A 19,559-nucleotide genomic window follows, 5' to 3' on the forward strand; every position below is an offset into this window, starting at 1 on the left:
AAAAACCCAGTAAGAACAAATACCGTTGACCGCATGACTCTAGGTGGTGTAGTTTTTTTATTATAATTCAATGACACGTTTTCTGGGACACCCTGTATATATATATATATATATATATATATATATATATATAGTATAAGAAAAACGTTACGTTTGCTTGGCTAATTTTGGAGTTCAATTAGCAAAATTAGCTTGCTTAATGTGTGACGCGAATGCAAAACGGCCTGAATCTGTGGCAATGTGCTCACGCAAAAGTCTGTGTGTGTATTTCAAGTAGTTTCCTAATTTTCCGAAGTTAAACCTATTTTTAGAAATTTAATGACACTTTCTCACCGGACACCCTGTATAATCTACTCAACGGCATAGTGTACTAATCTCGTGATTAAAGCTGTGTTCCGTGGCCAATTGCAAGTGGGCTATGCGCCACTTTTGACGAAGAAAAAGAAGAAGGTACTTGAACCATTCAAAGAAGCTTTTGGGATAGTGCAATGGCTACGCCTAACGAACGAAGGCCATCAATGCCTCAAGTAGAACCACCAAGAAGGTCATCCAAGGCTGAAGTAGAAGCTTCCAGAAGACCATCCATGGCTCAAGTAGAAGCTCCCAGAAGATCATCTAAGGCTCAAGTAGAAGCTTCCAGAAGATCATCCAAGGCTCAAGTAGAACCACCCAGAAGACCATCCAAAGCACAAGTAGATGCTTCCAGAAGACCATCGAGGGCTCAAGTAGAACCACCCAGAAGACCATCCAAGGCACAAGCAGATGCTACCAGAAGGTCATCCAAGGCTCAAGTAGAGGCTGCTGGGCAACCAAGGCCATCCACTTCACACGTTGATCCACAACAGTACGTGAGCGCGCCCCAGCAAGCGAGACGAGCATCCAACAAATTCTTTAGTGGTGAGCTCCCTCCTCCTACTTGCTGAGGGTAGATATTGAGAGAAAGGATGTACCCAGAGAAAGCGTCCTAGGTTGCTCCGTTTAATTCAGTTCAATTTCGTAGAAAATTCGTTTTGACGCATTTACTACAATACACCACACATCAGCTTACTGCAGTTAATTTTCGAATAATATGATGGTGTCTTGTTAGCGCACTAAGGCTAAGGCCCAAAGGACGCCTTATGTTGTATGTCTAATTGAACCAAGAACAACAAGTTCATTTTAGACGATGAATGGTGAGTTTCATCGCCAAGGGCGATACTCTACCCCGTTGCTGGTGGTGATGTGAGGAATGAAGCACGAGAAGAGAGTTGAATGTACGAAATTGTCTGAAAAACGCCGTCTAATCGTGACGAGGACGCCTACGGGTGTCAGAGGTATTATCCCTGAAGCAGCTGGTTGAATAATTTAATCGATTACGAATACTTTTGTCTGTTCGGTGGTTACTCGGTAAAATGTTCAAACTTTGTGCTCCACTTGCATGGTCCTTCAGAGACGTTGCTGAACTACCGGCAACGGTACTTCTACCAGCGGCAGTAGTGGAGAAGTGTCGGCGGCGACGCTCGTGGTAATGCCCGATAAACATTTAGATGTAGTGCCCCGGGACAGTGTCAGGGAAGGGAGAACCTGCGCTTACGCTCTAGGTGGTCGCGTCATCCAACTGAGAAGTGTTGTTGCCTACCAGAAGGCTGTGAGTAACTTCTCTTATGGTTTCAGTGATGGAAATCGTCAACTACATGGACAATATCCGGAAGCTCGACGAGCCACGGTCGTCGTAAGTCCACGAGTGATACCTCACAGAGCGGATGAATTTGGGTCTAGTCCTGTCAACTTGCGTTTTCCGTTACTGTCGCTACCACCTCCTCAGGCTTAAGGAAATTATACCATGAAGGATGAATTTACATTTCAGAATTTCCTCCCCATCTTCGCGAAATCGCGGCTGGTATTTGAAGCGATGCTGTGTATGTCTGTTACTGCTCGTGAGCATGCTCACCATCGCCCTAGCCATCTACATAGTTACCGGTGAGTCAGAATCCTTCAGAGGTCCAATCTTGACGCAGATGTTTGTGCAGGACCTGCTGGGAGGTGGTTTACGATCTCCGAGGAGACGACAACTCCTACCGAACCACATTATGTGCCACCGAAGGGTAAACCCATTTTAGCATGTACACTTCGGATTTCACTGCCTCTTTCCACTTACCATGTAGTACATGACGCCCCGTTGGATTGTTTGGTAGTGTGTCCGCCTACTTGTCACAACGTTCCGCGTTCGAACCTGACCAATAGCAGGAGCGGCTTGTTGACAGGGTAGAAGCTGCAAGAACTATCTGGGTTCGGCGAGGGACGTTCAATAGCGTGCATGTGGTGCGCTGATATTTCGGCCCGCGTTCGGGAGCCCGAAAGTGGGCAAAATTAATCCACGGACCGATCAATGTGCCGCCGCTTATGATCTCGCGCCGAAAAATTACGAACTATATATGAGTTACCTAACCGTGTAAAACGTAAAAGAAAGTTCCCAAGTCCCGTGGACGTTACTCCGTGCAAATGTGATACTAACGGCGAATTGTCCGCTTGCTAAGCTGGGTAGAAATTTCGCTCAGGGAAAACGCAAGAATTGGTCCATTGATGGAAGCAGGCCTGACGTTCTCAGTGGGACAACTTAGTAGCTTTTATAACTAAAAAAGTTAACTAACGATTTTTAGTTTAGTCATTCGACGGTTCAGCAACAGATGGCCGAGAACGTCCGGCGGCAAATGTAATTATGAAAGTTAATTAGGACATTGCCTTAGGAATTTGCGTGCGCCCTCTTTATGAGTGCCCTTCAGCATATGCTATATTGCAATTGACTTCATCTTGAAAAAAGTGATATATAATATGTGTGTGTGTGTGTGTCTATATACAGGGTGCGGCACGAAACGTGTCACTTGACCATTATAAAAAAATAGGCCTAACGGAAAAATATGGGGTAAGCAGCTTTCTTCTGGACATTCAGTTTGCCACCTAATAAAAATAGTTTCATCAATTTGACATTGAAATAAATCGAATTTTCCAAATTGAACTCGGAAATTTGCTAGTCAATGTAAGTTTTTCTTGCTAAATCAGATAGACCGTGGTTTAATTAGCAAAACCCACCGCAAAATACGTTACGTAGTACGGCGGTTATATGCAGAAAAGTTGTCTGAAAATTGAGGTTTTTATTTTCGCATTTGTCAGCGACGCACTAAGTCGGCCGCAAAACAGTGGCTTGAGGAGGCCATATCACTAGCCACCCAACAGAGCAACAGCAGAAAAGGAGGAGAGTGAACAAGAGACGCCGCGTATGTGCAGATACGCGGGTTTGTGATTGCTGGATGCGAAGGCTGCCTTTCCCTTATTTTTCAGGTACTCTGTCTATCAGGTGGAGAGTGGTATACCTTCTCACGGCGCTGTTTTGCGGCCAACTTAGTGCGTCGCTGAAATATGCTCAAACTTCAATATTTGGACAACTTTTCTGGACATAACCACCGTTCTACGAATCCTAGTTTGCGGTGGGTTTGGCTAATTCAACCACGGTCTATCTCATTTAGCAACAAAACAGTTACATTGACTAGCAAATTTCAGAGTTCAATTTGGAAAATTCAATTGGTTTCAATGGCAAATTGATCAAACTGTTTTTATTAGGTGGCAAACTGAATGTCCAGAAGAAAGCTGCTTACTCCATATTTTTCCGTTAAGCCGTTTTTTTTTTTATAATGGTCAAATGATAGGTTTCGTGCCGCACCCTGTATAGAGGGTGTTTCAAAAAACGTGTCATTCGGACTTTATAAAAAAACGGGGCGACGGAAAAATACGGGGTAAACGGCACTTGTGTGGCAACTGAATTTGCCATTTTGCAAAAGTATTTTCATTCGATTTTAATTAAAATAAATTGAATTTCTTTAATTGAACTCAAAAATTTCCCAAGTCAACCTAACGTTCTTTTTTTGTTTTTTTTTACAGAATTAGAGAGCCCGTGGCTTAGTCACTTAGTAACTTAGTCAGATCCACCAAGAAATCCGCTCGATATTGCAAATGGAACTGCCCAAAATAAGTCCCGAAAATTGAGGCTTCAAAGTTCCGGGTATTCAACGGCGCACCAAATCAGTCGCAAAGGTGCGCGGAGAACAGGACATGCTCCTGCCCCCATTAAAGATAGAAGGTCGAAAAAAAAAAGAGGGCGGGAGAAAAGATGCGGGTTTGCCGCTTATCAACGTATGGTTGAATGTCACCCGCCTTGTTATCGGAGCGTCTTGTGCTGCACGCCGGTCCGGCGATAAATTGTTCTAGCTTCATGGGGGCAGGAGCATGTCCTGCTCTCCGCGCCTCTTTGCGACTGATTTGGTTAACCCCGCCGTTGAATACCCGAAACTCTGAAGCCTCAATTTCGGGACTTATTTTGGGCAGCTCCATTTGCAATATCGAGCGGATTTCTTGGTTGATCTGACTAAGTTCGCTACGGGCTCTCTAACTCCGTAAAAAAGGAAAAAAAAAAAAAAAGCGTGCGGTTGACTTGGGAAATTTTGGAGCTCAAGTAAAGAAATTCAATTTCTTTTAATTAAAATCAAATGAAATATTTTTGCAATGTGACAAATTCAGTTGCCACACAAATGCCGTTTACCCCGTATTTTTCCGTCGCCCCGTTTTTTTATGAAGTCCGAATGACAAGTTTTTTTAAACACCCTGTATATATTAAGAAAATATGTTCGCATTTAACTGGGATGCACTGTAGAAGTGGACAGTTTTTACATGCAACTGAGCCGAAAGCAGAAGTACGCACTTCTGAAGTACAGAAACTACGTGACCAGACCAGCGCCTACTCCAATTAGCTCCATCGATACCAACCGCGTGGCCCTTCGACACGACCGACCGTCGCTTCTTTTGCGCTCGAGAAGAGCGTGATTTCAGTTTCGGCACATTTGCATAGCAAAATTTAGCGAGGAATATGTCAAAGTAAGTGCTCGCTTCAGGATATTTAAAAAGGAGGGCGAGTCTCTACAATGAGTGGTTCAAATTCTGCTGTCTCGCATTTCCCCGCAAAATATCTCTTCTTCACATCTTAAAAAGTTTTTGGGGAATTTGGGGTAATAAGTCGTTCAGCAGTTAGATACGCTTTCCGACAGAGTGTCTGCATGACCTCATGACCCACATGTGAATACCGCACCTATTTAGCCCTCAAGTTTATCATAAATACTCTGTAAATGATAAAAAATGCCCTGTATAGTAGGTCGAGGTTCCGAAAAATCCTAGCATGGTGGCCTCGCCATGTACACATCGTGGTCAATCGAATCTCTCAAAAGACGCTCCAGTTGCAGTGCCTTCCACTGTACGAAATACGCTTTGCTCCGGAGGAGTACAGATTGCGTTCCATTGGGATGCAGCCCCGTGCCACAGCGCAGGATCGAGTTCGTCATCCCTGCTAGTCAGTGACGTTAGCTAGGAGCGTAACGAAAAACGGACGCTTGGAATGTAGACGGGTAGAAATCCAGCGAACCCTTAAGGAAGTATCAAGGGAACTGCCTCAGGACGAGAGCCGCCGATATTTCGAACAGCGACTGTTGTTCTTCTGGGCTTCTTCCTCTTCCCAGAAGAAGTACAGTCTCTGTTCGAAATATCGGCGGCTCTCGTCCTGAGGCAGTTCCCTTCATATGACGATTAGAATGATCTACATTCTACGCTACAGATGTTTGCAGTGAGGGCAGAAAGAGTGTGTTTCGAATCACTTTCGTTGGGAGTATAGGTGAGCACAGATGTCTGAATGACCCCGAGAGAGATGGCATGACTTTAACGTTGAGTGCGTACGACATGACAAGCCCTCGCCGGAAAACTCGTAAAGGTTTTAGCACAATAGCCCCGTCGGGTCTCGGATTTAGCTTTTCCTGCTAGCAGTTGTGCTGTTTGAGGTTTTCCCTGGGTTTGCTGAAGATTTTCCATACGAATGTTACCACAGTTCCCTCTGACTTTTGCCCTAGGACGCATACTAACTCCCCTGTCCCCCACTCCTTCCTCCTGTCCTCTCTCCATCTGTCCCCATTTGTACGCCGCTCAGAGCCACAGTTGCTTCGCGGCGCTAACACGTAACAAAAATGAATTTAGCTTTGTACGATCTGGGATTCCGGTAGAGTCAATTGAATACGACAAGTGTACTAGCAATGACGTACTTTACTGTGTGGATTTCAGGACGGAGGGGTGTAAGCAACATTGAGGAGGTTGAAACCTGTAAGTTTCAATGTGTGTGCTAAACTACGCACATGGTTAATTCGTACTCTTATCGCAGCTGTTTCGACGAACGTGGCCACAAGTAAGTCTGCTGTGCGTAACTACTGTTCAGGGTACCACATATATTACTGCCCTCTTTAACCAAGATTGTCATTTCAAATTCCTCATTCAGTGTATTCCCAACTAGCAATGGCGTTGCTTCTGTACGGAGAAGGGTGACATTGTTTGAGTAGTTTAATTGGTGCGCCCATGTTGAGCCACTGCTGTGGAAAAGGCGAAAGTCATGTAAGAGGCAACCCATTAGCCACCCATGCAGATGACACTGGAATTTTACCCGAGACGAACAGTTGTCCAGGATATTTTTAACAGAAAAGAAGCGTGAAGTCGCGAAATATATATTCGATTACAAGAAGGCAAACAATGAGGCTAGAAACGCAGATTTGGAGAGATAATTTGCTAACTTCCTTAGCAGCTATAATGAGTGCTCTGTAAATGAAAATTGGATGCCTCATACGAATGCGTTGCTTGAAAATGACTGTCTAATTACAGTTTAATTCTAAGAGCCCCTGGATTCCCTCGGACCTGAAACGTTTAGCCAACAAGACGAAAAGTCTATGCCGTCAAGCTTTTTACACGAATAATTGAAATAAATGGGACCGGTACCTAAAGTTGGAAAGGGAGTACCGCATTGGCAAAACACAAGGAAAGGTTTTAATGTCTTCAGTTAGAAAGACATGTTGAGGAGTAAACTGAAGAAGTTTTCGTCTGTTCCACACGAGAAGGCTGGGGATGATGTACATACATTGGTAAACCCGAAGAACAAAGATATAGTTTTATTGACACGGAAGCCGCCCAGGCTTGTCGGCTTCTTCTGATGGGTTTTTACCTTTTCAAGGGTCGCCTAATCCAGGTCCACAGGGTTAGGCCACGTGCCCACATGCGGAGAATCTGCGCGGAAACGCGAACGCGGCGCGGTAAACTCTTACCGCTGGGCGGGAAAAGCCACCTCCGCTTTCCGCTTTTTGGCGATCGCGCAGTGCACGATTTTTAGCGGCATCCGCACGTGCTCGTTCAATAAGGGAGCAAACGAAAGTTGAGTGACGTTCTTGTTTTCTTCCGGCCTCCCGCACGGAAAGCATTGACGGCGTCTTTGACTGGAAGGTATGTCGCAGTGGTGCTCACGTTTCTCAACCGGCGAATTTATGAAGGAAATAAAATTTCATTGCTGGCTACATTGTACAGTGTAGCATTAAAATGACTTTTTGGGCTGACACTGGAATAAAATTTGGGATTGCAGGTAAGCAAAGTGTAAGATATTAACTGTCATAGACAGTGTCAGGAAGTTGAAAGCTAAACATTCTTCACAAGAAAAGAATGCGCTATCGCCACAGTGAGTGAACCCAAAGCCTGCGTTTCTTGCGTCTACAATGTTGATTTCGCAAAGGCTTACAGTCGGACCTCGTTTTATGAACCCTCGATATACGAATTCCCTCAACTTACGAACGGCTCCACAGGGAACCAAATTTTTTCCATGTATTTTGACCTCGTTTTACGAACCCTCGATATCCGAACTATGAACGGATTATGAGGGAACGGACCCAAAGTAGCCAAGCCATTCTGACCTCGATATACGAACGGGCGTTATGAACGGACAGAGGACAGGCCAATGGACCGGAGGATAATGAAAGTTCCTCAGTACATGCTGCCAAGGTCAAACATACAATGTCCCAACGCCACTACGTTCCACAAACATGATTCCCCATTTCCTGAAAGAATAATTCGGGCGTTTACAGCCGGATGGTTGTGAGTTTGGACCAGGTCTCCGAGATGGAAACATCTTGCCGTTCCAAGAAAGCGTTCAGTCCTGACAGCCGGTGACAAGCGTGATATTTGCCGTTGGAAACAGTCTCATCCGCGCGCGATACGGTACTTTGAGGACAGGGTGCATGAGTCAAGTGTCAGACTTCTGTCATCTCTTCTAAACAGGATAGTCCCTGCAGAAAGTATGGTGCAAAGCACAATTACGCAGTATTTTCAAAAATAAAACTTATTCAAATCAATTTCCCGTGGATTTGTGAGGTATTTGTGCACTGCAGACCTCGGACCTCGATTTACGAATACCTCGATTTACGAACGATTTTCTGAGAAACGAAGGGTGTTCGTAAAGCGAGGTTTGACTGTAGATGTAAGAACGGAAACGTTCACTACAGTAAATAACTCGACTTCGCATGTCGTTCGCCATCTTGTCAACCACGGTCTCAGAAGCTCTCGCTGTGGAGAGTCGAGGGCGGAGTCAGTATAGCTGGGGCGGCAGGCGGTTGCGCACATCTCTACCGCATGTGGGCTTGTGGCCTTACGTATGCGCATTTCTGAAAGCGAACACGTGGCTGTTTCTGTTTCCGCAGTGCTTAATGTGATTGAAAATCTTCCTGTGTCATCGGCTTCGGGCAGTGATAACGTTTCTAAATTACTAAACTTAACAAAGTGATAAGTAAAACCCTTGATCTAATTTTCCATGAGTCTCTTGATCGCGGAGGAGTTAAAACCACAACCAAGCTGTAGTAACAAAGATAGATACTACATGCCTGCCGACATTCCCGACATTCGAGAATGAAACACGCGACACACACACACACATGCACACACAAAGGGAGGAAGAATACCCGTGTCCACATCGCCGTTGCTCTCATTCTCTTCTCGCTCACTTTTCGTAACATAACTGATATCACTAGAAACACGCAACTGTCAAACAGATTCCGAAAGCCTCGAAACTTTTTCAAGTGCGCGATTACAGGCTCCGTAATGTAAAAGCCGAAGTCCGAGCACACAGAGGGATGACACGAACGCACTTCAGTTGGCTTGCATTATGGAGTTCTTCCATGCTAGCCTGCATCTACGCCATTCTGTCCGACAATTATAGACCTATTTCCCTAACCAGTGTGTGTAGGAAAATACTATTTTGTGTGTTCATATTATCGATCATCCAGACACATATGGTGTTATATTTAATGGACTACATCGTTGCAGGAGAAACGTTTAGTGTGAAACCCAGCTTTTTGAACTTTGAAAATAAGAAATGCCGGAATACCTGTTGATGCCATCTCTGTGGAGTTTAAAAATGTTTTTGATCGTGTACCGCACAACCGCCTTATCAGTATAGTTTGCTCCCTTGAACTTCATCATTCCGTTATCACATGGGTGTTACGAGTTTTTGAAACCTCGAAAAGGCAATGTGTGGGATGGGGTAATAGGAAGTGCAGGTCTTCTAATAGGTTGTCTGGCATTCCACAAAGCTCAGTGTTGGGCTCTCTGTTGTTTATAAGTTACACTCTAAGGAAAAAAAGGAGCAAAATGGGGAGTCAGTGTCCTCTGGTGCTGTCGCATCGTTCCATGAGTATCTGTTTCCCTGCGTGCAGCCATAGAAGTCATCTTAATCTGTAATTTTTAATTTCAAATACGTCTAGTGTGATTTACTTGTTTCTTTAATGGCTTTTCCCCCTCATTATATATATATATATATATATATATATGTGTGTGTGTGTGTGTGTGTGTGTGTGTGACGTATGAAAGAGGAGGTGCAGCGCGCGCAATATTGCGCGCGCTGCACCTCTTTCATACGGCACACTGCGCCAAAATGCGCCAAATGTGATATATTTGGCGACTGCGCCAAAATGTGATATATTTAGGGGCGGTGAGCCATATAACTGGCTCCTTCTAGGGGCATCATCCGAATACCACTTTTCTAATGATCTCGTGTCCCTCGTCTTCCTCCTCGTCCTCGTCGGTGCTACATTAGTGCGACGTATGAAAGAGGAGGTGCAGCGCGCGCTGCACCTCCTCTCTCATACGTCACATATATACTTCTAAACATATGTTCAACATGCAGCCAAAGAGCCTCTACTAATTTTCTTCCCATAATACTTCACTGGCTTCGCACTGGGCTTTCAGAGGTGAGTTTCTCACCCTGACGGGAGGACATCACGTTCCATGAGACCTTCCGACGCCACTCGCTCAAACGTCGCTCACCTACGCATTGCTGATGAAGGCCCAATAAGGCCGAAACAGCTGTCCAATGCTGGTGTAGCGACGTTTGGGACTTATAAACACACACACACACACACATATATATATATATAATGAAGGGCAAAAAAGACATTAAAGAAACAAGTAAATGACAGTAGACGTATTTGAAATTAAAAATTACAGATTAAGATGGCTTCTATGGCTGCACGCAGAGAAACAGATACTCATGAAACGATGCGACAGCACCAGAGGACACGTCTTTCGCCGTGTTTGCGGGTCGTCAGTTCTGGGTAGCTGCGCATCGTTCGGAATTGGCAAACCAGGGATCGCTCATATATATATGGTCTTCGCGATTTTTATGGAATAAGGCTATATAACTTGACTAACTGATCAATTTGCCGCTCACACAGAGGAAAAAACAGCGCGGTTCTTTCTTGCAAAATTTTGCCCATGTCCTAAGATTTTATACAACTCGACATACACTCGACTTGCGTTTGCTGACCAAGAGCGAGGGAGGCGCCTTCCGGATGGAGGAGGACGCCACTAGGAGGACGCGGAGGGCAGGCACTTCCCAAGTCTCTGCTTTTGCCTAAGACATGGCGCAGCGTTACCGTTGTTTCGCGCGTCGCAAGGCTTCTGCCATGGCGCACCAATCTAACCAACGGCTTCGCTGTCCGTCAACGTGGGAATGAGGCCAAGCGGAGATTGGTGCGCCATGGCAGAAGCCTTGCGGCAGGCAAAACAGCGGCAGCTGTTGGTTAACGAACGGCGAAGCAGTTGTTAGATTGGTGCGCCATGGCAGCAGCCTTGCGACACGCGAAACAACGGTAACGCTGCACCATCTCTTAGGCGAGAGCGGAGGCTTGGAAAGTGCCTGCCCTCCGCGTCCTCCTATTGGCCCGCATCCAGGAGGCGGAGCCTCCCTCGCTCTTGGTCAGCAAACTCAAGGATAGTCGCAGGTCAGAATACGGAAAACGAAGGTAATGTCCTTAACTTAAGCAAGGATGTGCGTTGTTTGTAATTATGGACTCTGAGGTGTCAAGGTAGTGGTGATAGTGGTGGTGTCAAGGTGTTTGTCATTATTAGTATTAAGCATTTGGGTGTATTTATATCGGATGACATCTCCTGGAAATACCACATTAAACAAGTTCGTTTTAGGGCTTCATTGGGCGATGAAACTCCCATTCATCATCTCAAAATAAGGTTGTTCTTTTTGGGTGTTTTGCAACGCACTTTACACATGGCACGAGCAGAAATAAAAGTACAGTCAAACTCCTTTACAACGAAACTCAGGGGACATCAAAAAAATTTTGCAGTAAAGGTATTTTCGTTAAAAAGGATGTCCATTATTGGTCCTATAGGGCTCCAGCGGGACCGCAAAAAAAATTTGCTGTAGTGGTATTTTCGTTAAAAAGGTGTTCGCTATAAAGGAGTTTGACTGTACTAGCTATAATTCATTAGCACGCACCAGGCTTGAGTGCGCCGCTGTAATTGTGAACGTGTGTAGTGAGTGAAGTTGTGAGTATGACTGAGGTAAAGACCGGTTTTGGGATTCCTTTGTTAGGTGCCAGACGCAAAATCTCGAGGCTTATTTCGATGTATAAGCTGTAATAGTCTCATTCAGCATAGGTTGTGGTTGTTCTGGCTCACATTGTGTCCAGTCGCCTTGACCACCCACATAAGCTACAACCCAAACACAGCCACACTGATCGTCATAAATATTCCACGTTACAATTAGGAATTTCCGAATGCAACAGTCTTCCCTTTGAAACTGCCTCAATATGTACTGTGTCTCAGTTTTTAGCCGCTTGTGAGCAGACGGCTTGACTGTTTTACATCGTATCGTTGTATATTGCCATTACGTAACGCCCCACAGGGCCTTGAAGTGGTAATAAATGAAATGAAATGTTAATGTGGATCTTCAGTCGGGGCATCCCAACGGAATTGTTCCATCTCTCACCATTCACTCATCCCGTAGTTCCAGAGGAAGTTCCGACCGAGTGTGAAATGAACGCCACCATGGACCACTGCCCGTCAAATGTCCGGCATAGCACCACCTGGTACGTCTGTCCTGGAAACGGCAGACTTTGCCAACCGGCCTGGAAACCTGCCGGCCGATGCCTCGGCCCCCGCGGCCCGAGGTTCTCCACACAGAAGCTCTGTGAGCGTCATTGTTTCAAGAAGGGAGGTAAGAACGGCTTGAAGAACTCGTTTCGCGTGAAAACTATATGGAATAATTTGGTCCTGAGGAGGACGATGAACCAAAAGTGCCACGAGCACTGGATCTCACAGTACAAGTTGGGATAAAAGTTTACGGAACACGTGAGCGTCGTACTTTTTCTTCGGTGCGACACCCTAGCTGCTGCCGGTAGCGGGTGAGTTCACTGTTTCGGAGGCGTGGAAGAGTGCGCTGTTAGCGACACACAGCGGCAGCTTCCCTCCCAGGCACACCCAAGCGGCACAAGAACTACTACTGTGCGTCCACGGAGGAGAAGTAAGGGCTAGTTCTTACTTGGCGACGCCCGACGCGGTGTCGTGAGCGGGCGGTGGAAGTAGAGGCGCATTTCTGCCGCCCCGTCAGCGCGCACGATTTTCATGTTCCCACCACAGCGGCATTCCGTCGTCCAAAGCCAGATGGGTCAAAGTCGCCATCTTGCCATGTATTTCGGCCCATTCCCCGCGTAAAACAACGGGGGTCGCTCTTGTGGGACCGTTGTTGCCAAGACCGCGAAATCTGCCCCCTAGATTTGTACCGAAGTAGAAATTATCTGCAAACAATGTGCACCGACCATGCTATTTCTCAAAATTGCCACTTCAATCCGTATCCAATCCAGCGTGAATTATGGCTGCCGTCGCTCCTCAATGGGTGTGTGGATGTGTTCACGGTATTTCGAATCATTGCGGACGTACGATCCTGTGCGTTCTGTCCAGTTGTGTCTCTGGACTGTGATGTTCGCTAAATATTGTGATGCTCGCCAGCCAGCTGAGGCTATAATAATAGCACATGGTGGAATAAAAGTAGACAGGATTTATTCGCAAATATATATTTAGAAATCGGTTTATATTTGATAATGCAAGTTGCATAATCACTTCGAATCCCTCGCAAGTACTCCATGAATCAATTTCAACCTCCATGTAACTTTTCTCTTAAAAAGTTCGGTTTGGAAGTGGAACCGCTTTCATGCACCTCTTTTTGTAATCGTTGAGACGTTTTGTAACCGTCTCGTTCACGTCATCCCCTTCCACAGTCAAAGAAGGGGCTTAAGAGGACATATCACATAGGTCTCAACTCAAAAATGAACTTTTTTCTGCGATAGATGGCGCCACACGCGCGGCCTTCTTACTCCTCCGACTTTGCAAGAAGTCCATCGCGTCTCTGATTGGAGGACACGACAAGCCCACGTGACAGGCGGAGACCTATGAGCTGGGTTGTAGGAAGGGAGTTGCCTCAGGACGGAAGCTGCCGATATTTCGAACAGAGACTGTTCTTCTTCTGGGCACCGTCCTCATCATTGGCATGGTATATAAAGGGTTAGGTGTGACGTGTTTAAAGGTTCATGCGAATTGTGGGTCAACAGCCCGGAGGGAAGAAAGGTTCCGTACGGGCTTCTACGGCCGGAGTGAATGGCTGCTTTGTTAGAGTGTGGAGGGGACTATGTGAACGTAGTGATCTAGGCTACAGACCGGTTACAGAAAAATGGAAGGTTCACGAACACGTGGACGAAACGGGACAACAGGCAAGATAAAAGATAAGGAGGTTAGTGGTTACGTGGGGAAAATTCCAGAACGAGCAAAGGCTTTTTTTTTTATAAGTTGTGTCGTGTAATAAAGAAAGCAGAAAGCAGTGGCCATGCAGAACATAACAGATGATAATGGAGGTCGAAGGGAAAAGCATATTTTATTTGTGAAGTGTTTCTAGGGTGCCTTGTGATTTGTTGATACCGGACGGGTGAAGAGCGTTGAACTTGTATATGAGATAAGACTCCCTATCACGTCTGTCACGTGTGGATCTAAACCCGGTTTCTAGAATATATTGTTTAATATTGTCAAAATTGTGACCAGGAACGTTAAAGTGTTCGGCGACTGCTTTGGGGAGTTTGTTGGACGTGTCAGTTCTGTGTCCGGTAAGGCGGTTGTTCATTTGTTGGCCGGTTTCACCAGTGTATTGCATAGAGCAGTCGCCGCATTCAATGCAGTATATGACATTGGAGCTTGTGCACGTGAATGCGTGGTTAACGGGGTGGGTGTAATTGCTCGCAGTGCTTTTGATGGAGTTAGCGTGTTGAACGTGCTTGCATGTTTTGCAGCGCGGGAGGTTGCAGGGTCGTGTTCCCGTGTACGGGGTGCTCGTTTTGCTGATTTTGGCATTGACCAAGGAGTCTGCCAGGTTTTTTGCGCGTCGGTATGGTCACCTGTATGGGATGGGTGAATATATTGCTCACTGCTTTGGAGGAGGGGCTCGTGTTTCTGTAGAATGGCTTTGATGTTTGGAAGTGCGTTGGAATATCCTGTGATGAAGCTTATTTCGCACGCGTCAGGATTTTTTCGGTTTTCTAGAACCTTGTTTCGATCGAGTGTGAGTGCCTTGCGACGGAATTCGGTTAGGAGGGACTCTGGATAGTCCCTTTGGGCAAGTGTACTGCAGAGTTCGTCAAGCTTCTCAGCGTAATCTGTGTCTTTGAACAAATTCTGCGTAGTCTTACCCTCTGACCATTAGGAATTCCAACCTTACAGTGACGCGGGTGGTGACTCTTGAAGTGAAGGTATTGTTGTTTGTCAGTTGGCTTTTTGTACAGGGTTGTGATGAGGTTGCCGTTGTCTAGTGATATTGTGGTGTCGAGGAAGTTAACTAAGTGAGTTGACTGTTGTGATGTGAACTTTATGTTGCTATGCGCGGTGTTCAGTAGATCTACGAACTTTTGAAATTCATGTTCCCCGTGTTCCCATATTATCAGTATATCATCGATGTATCGAAGGTACACAGTGGGTTTTAATGAAAGGGCGCTGAGAACTTTGTTTTCTAAGAACCCCATGAAGATATTTGCGTATGTGGGTGCAACAGGTGTGCCCATACTTGTACCGTGTACTTGTAGGTAGTATTCGCCATTGAACTCGAAGTAGTTCAGTTTAAGGACCAAGTCCATTAGAGCGAGTATGGTTTCCGTGTCTTTTCTGGTGTTTGTTGTAGAAAGGGTATTGCAGAGGGCTGTGATTCCGTCGTTGTGTGGGATGTTAGTATACAGTGATGTCACATCCAGCGTGGCTAGTATTGTGTCCCTACCAAATGTACGATTATTTTTGGATTTCCTCCTTTCCCCGATTTGCTTTTGCGCGGTGGATTTGGTTGTCTCGCGTTTGCTGTTTGGTATGTACGTTTTACTGGCATTTCTCGAACACGCCGTGTGATTGTCGCGTACCGCCGTTACCACCTCGCTTTCTCGTGGATGAAGATTGCTCTGATCGGTAGCAGTGGGCTAAAGCTTTTCACCCGATGCGCACAGACTGTCCGTGGAGGTGTCTGTTCGTGATATGGTGATTGTAGTTTTCAGTTTTCGTGGTGTCACAGGATCACGTGTCCCTGAAAGTATCGGGGGACTCCAGTTGAGCTGAATAGCGATTTTTGTCAGAGGCAACGGTATCCAGAAAGGACGGGGGTTGTCGACGGTCATATGACAGTGCAACATCCCGTTGCAAAACATCCCTGCTTTTCTTGCCAGTGACATTTATGCTGTTGAACCATGACGTTCGTTGCTGTCGATTGGTGTCGTGAAATCGGCTCGCATTATTTCATGGCAGAACTCAAGGCCGGTGCGCTCGCACAGGACTGCTAGCAAATTTCGATAGGGTTTCGCACTCCCCTTTAGAGCATTGCGCTGGCCTTGTCGGGCCGGGCTTTACGTTTTTCGCACGTGCCAGTGCCAGGTTCGGACTCGACAACACATACCATGGTGCGGCATGTATGTGGGTTGTCGCGACGAGGGATAATGAAGGGACAACCACACAGGCTGACGGTTGGCATGAGAATGGTTTAATGGCGGTGGAGCGAAGCTTGGTGCGGGTGGTGCGTGCGCACACGGCATCCCTCATCTTCCTTGGGATGCCGTGCCACTACAGCTACTCCCCCCCCCCCCCCCTTGGAGATGCGTGAAGGATGAACAGGTGAAGGGAACGGCCGGTGTCCTAGAGTCGGCCCAGGTGACAGTTTTGGGCAGCCGGCGGGCTGGCTCAGGGGGGACGTCTGGCGGAAGGAGGGTGGGATGGCAAAAGGCAGAGCTGGTTGCTTCCACGTAAGCGGGTTTAAGCCGGTCGATCGACACGACTACCTCGCGACCGTTGACGTCGATGGCAAATGTTTTTGCACGACGGTGGATAAACTTGTGGGGGCCGGAATAAGGGGGCTGGAGAGAGCGCCGGATGGAGTCGGTGCGCAGGAATACGTGGGAGGAGCTGGTGAGGTCCTGGGCGACGTACGGCGAAGAGGAGGAGACAGCTCTCGTAGGTATTGGGCGCAGCCGGGAGAGGGCAGCCTTTAAGCGCTGGGCGTAGTCTGATGGGGCTAGGGGTGATGGTTGCGAAGATGACCGATGGTTGAAAATGTCCGCAGGGAGCCGGATGGACGTGCCGTACACAAGCTCTGCTGCCGAGCAGCCGAGGTCGTGCTTCACGGCAGCTCTGATTCGGAGGAGCACCAATGGCAGGTGCTCGGTCCAGCGGGAACCGTCCAAATGGGCCATAAGTGCCTGCTTGAGGTGCCGGTGTAATCTTTCTACCAGGCCGTTACACGCCGGATGGTAAGCGGTCGTGCGCAAACGCTTCGTGCCGAGAATGGTGGTGAAGGCAGTGAAAAGTCTGCTTTCAAATTGCGGGCCCCGGTCGGTGACGATTTCTTCTGGCACGCCGAATCGGGCAATCCACGTCTGAAGAAAAGTCGCTGCGACAGTTTCAGCTGTGCTGTCCTGCATGGGTGCCGCCTCCGGCCATCGGGTGAATCTGTCGACGCATGTTAGAAAGTAGCGATGACGGCCAGAGAGGGGCAGGGGTCCAACTATGTCAATATGGACCTTCGAGAAACGGCTTGTTGGTGGGGCGAACTGGCCAAGCGGTGAGATGGTGTGGCGGTGGCACTTGCTGATCTGGCAAGGCGTGCAGGCGCACCCAGCGGCGGATGTCCTGCCGCACCCCTGGCCAGACGAAACGGCCGGTAATCAACTTGATGGTGGTGCGAACTCCGGGATGGGCGAGGCAGTGGACGCTGTCAAAAACTGCGCGGCGGAGAGTAGAAGGGACGACAGGGCGAGGTGACGGGCCTGACGTGTCGCAGAGGATGGGGACGGCTGAACCGGGCAGGAGAATGTCAGCGAGCTTGAGGGACGTGCGCGAGGACGCGTGGAGCTGGCAGAGCTGGTCGTCCGAATTTTGTGCGGCTGCCAGGTTGTCGATGCCGAGGACGGGCTGGCCGGGTACAGCGTAGACGCGGCTGAGTGCATCGGCCGCTACGTTGGCGGAGCCCTTCACGTGGCGTACGTCCGTGGAAAATTCCGCGATGTACGCAAGGTGGCGAATCTCGCGGGGGGAATAATTTTGGCCGGCGGACGTGAAGGCTCCGACGAGGGGCTTATGGTCTGTCCAGATAACAAAACGCCGTCCCTCCAAAAAGTGGCGAAAGTGGCGCACGGCCGCATAAGCTGCCAGCAGTTCCTTGCCGAAAGCGCTGTAGCGGGCCTCGGTTGGAGACATCTTGCGTGAAAAGAAGCCAAGAGGTTGGGTGCAGTGATCGACTTCTTGTTGAAGAACAGCGCCCAAGGCCCGGTCGGAGGCATCGACCATCAGCGAAAAAGCAGCATCGGGACGAGGGTGAGCAAGAAGTGTCGCGCGCGCGAGAGCCTTCTTGATGGCGTCAAAAGCTGCCTCGTGAGCCTCTGCCCACGGAAACTTGGACGCGCCGGGCCCTGGGGACTGGAGGAGGTCCTCCAGTGGCCGGAGTATCGCTGCGCAGGATTGCACAAAACGCCGATAAAAGTTGACCAAGCCGAGAAAGCGGCGCAGCTGACGGATTGAAGTGGGGGTCGGAAATTCTGCGATGGTCTGGATCTTCTTGGGCAGAGGCGAGATTCCGGCAGAGGATACGAGATGCCCAAGAATTCAAGAGAGGGCTTGCCAAACTCGCACTTCTGGGTGTTGATGACAACGCCGTGGTGTTCGAGGCGGGCAAAGACTTCGCGGAGGTGGTGGAAGTGCTGCTCCTTTGTTTCGCCGACGATGAGGAGGTCATCCATGTACGCGAAAACGAAGGGGAGGCCTCGCAGTATCGAATCAATAAAACGCTGGAACGTCTGCGCAGCATTCCTCAAGCCGAAAGGCATGCGCAGGAATTCAAAGAGCCCGAAAGGTGTCACAGTGGCTGTTTTCGGAACGTCCTCTGGCGCTACTGGAATTTGGTGGTATGCCTTAGTGAGATCGATTTTGCTGAAATACTTGGCCCCGGCTAGGTTCATTGTGAAATCCTGTATATTGGGCAGCGGGTAGCGGTCGGGTTTCGTAGCGATGTTCAGGGCGCGGTAAAAGCCGCATGGCCGCCAGTCTCCGGTTTTCTTGGGGACCATATGTAGATGCGTATACGAAGAGGGGAGTCAAGTCCTGTAGATCACATAAACAAAATACAGAAGCCGACACTGAAGATTTTTGTTTAAGTTTAATTTGTACAAGCTTTCGCGTGGAGGTCCACGCTTCCTCAGGTACAAAGTGAAATGGTGACACACATAAGTTTATATAGTATAGACACTGCTGTACAAAGAAAGGGAAGAGGAAAGGAGATATGGTGCCACATGTCTGTGTACAATGAATAGCTGGGCAGACGGATAAGTGACCTCTAACCGTTTAAGAACAGTAAAAGGTGTTGTTGTGAACAAAAAGGCTCGCCAACCCAGTTTCGCGGAAGGGGGGTCAGGAGTATGGGAAACGAGTGGCCCAGAACGGACAAAAGGGAAGGTTACGGATTATCTAACGGAGTACCAGACGATGACTGAAAGTGGGGATTCAAGAATTGTGCACAAATAAATATAGATATATAGCTACTAAATTTACATAAGCGGATATAACGAGCCAGGACTAAGATTCAGACCATTTGGTGTGAGACACTTGAATTGCGAAATTAAGTAGGACTCTCTATTCTTACGTTATGTGTGTCACCATTTCACTTTGTACCTGAGGAAGCGTGGACCTCCACGCGAAAGCTTGTACAAATTAAACTTAAACAAAAATCTTCAGTGTCGGCTTCTGGACCATATGTAGGGGAGATGCCCAATCGCTGGAGGAGGGGCGGGCGATGCCGATAGCGAACATATGGTCGAATTCGCTGCGAGCGA

General features: G+C 47.7%; 1 protein-coding gene across 2 annotated transcripts in view; it reads left to right on the forward strand.

The window, feature by feature from the left end:
• The first annotated feature begins 502 nt into the window (after positions 1-502).
• LOC135400850 (uncharacterized) overlaps positions 503-19,559 on the forward strand; it is a 45,438-nt gene continuing 26,381 nt past the window's right edge. For both annotated transcript variants that reach the window (XM_064632794.1, XM_064632802.1), the window contains exons 1-7: positions 503-897; positions 1,654-1,711; positions 1,847-1,959; positions 2,010-2,084; positions 6,133-6,171; positions 6,230-6,253; positions 12,173-12,382. In XM_064632794.1, coding sequence (XP_064488864.1) covers positions 519-897; positions 1,654-1,711; positions 1,847-1,959; positions 2,010-2,084; positions 6,133-6,171; positions 6,230-6,253; positions 12,173-12,382 — 898 coding nt within the window. In that variant the 5' untranslated portion in view covers positions 503-518. The remainder of the gene's footprint in view (positions 898-1,653; positions 1,712-1,846; positions 1,960-2,009; positions 2,085-6,132; positions 6,172-6,229; positions 6,254-12,172; positions 12,383-19,559) is intronic.

This window comes from Ornithodoros turicata, chromosome 1, assembly GCF_037126465.1.
Source record: "Ornithodoros turicata isolate Travis chromosome 1, ASM3712646v1, whole genome shotgun sequence".
NCBI classification, from domain to species: domain Eukaryota; kingdom Metazoa; phylum Arthropoda; class Arachnida; order Ixodida; family Argasidae; genus Ornithodoros; species Ornithodoros turicata.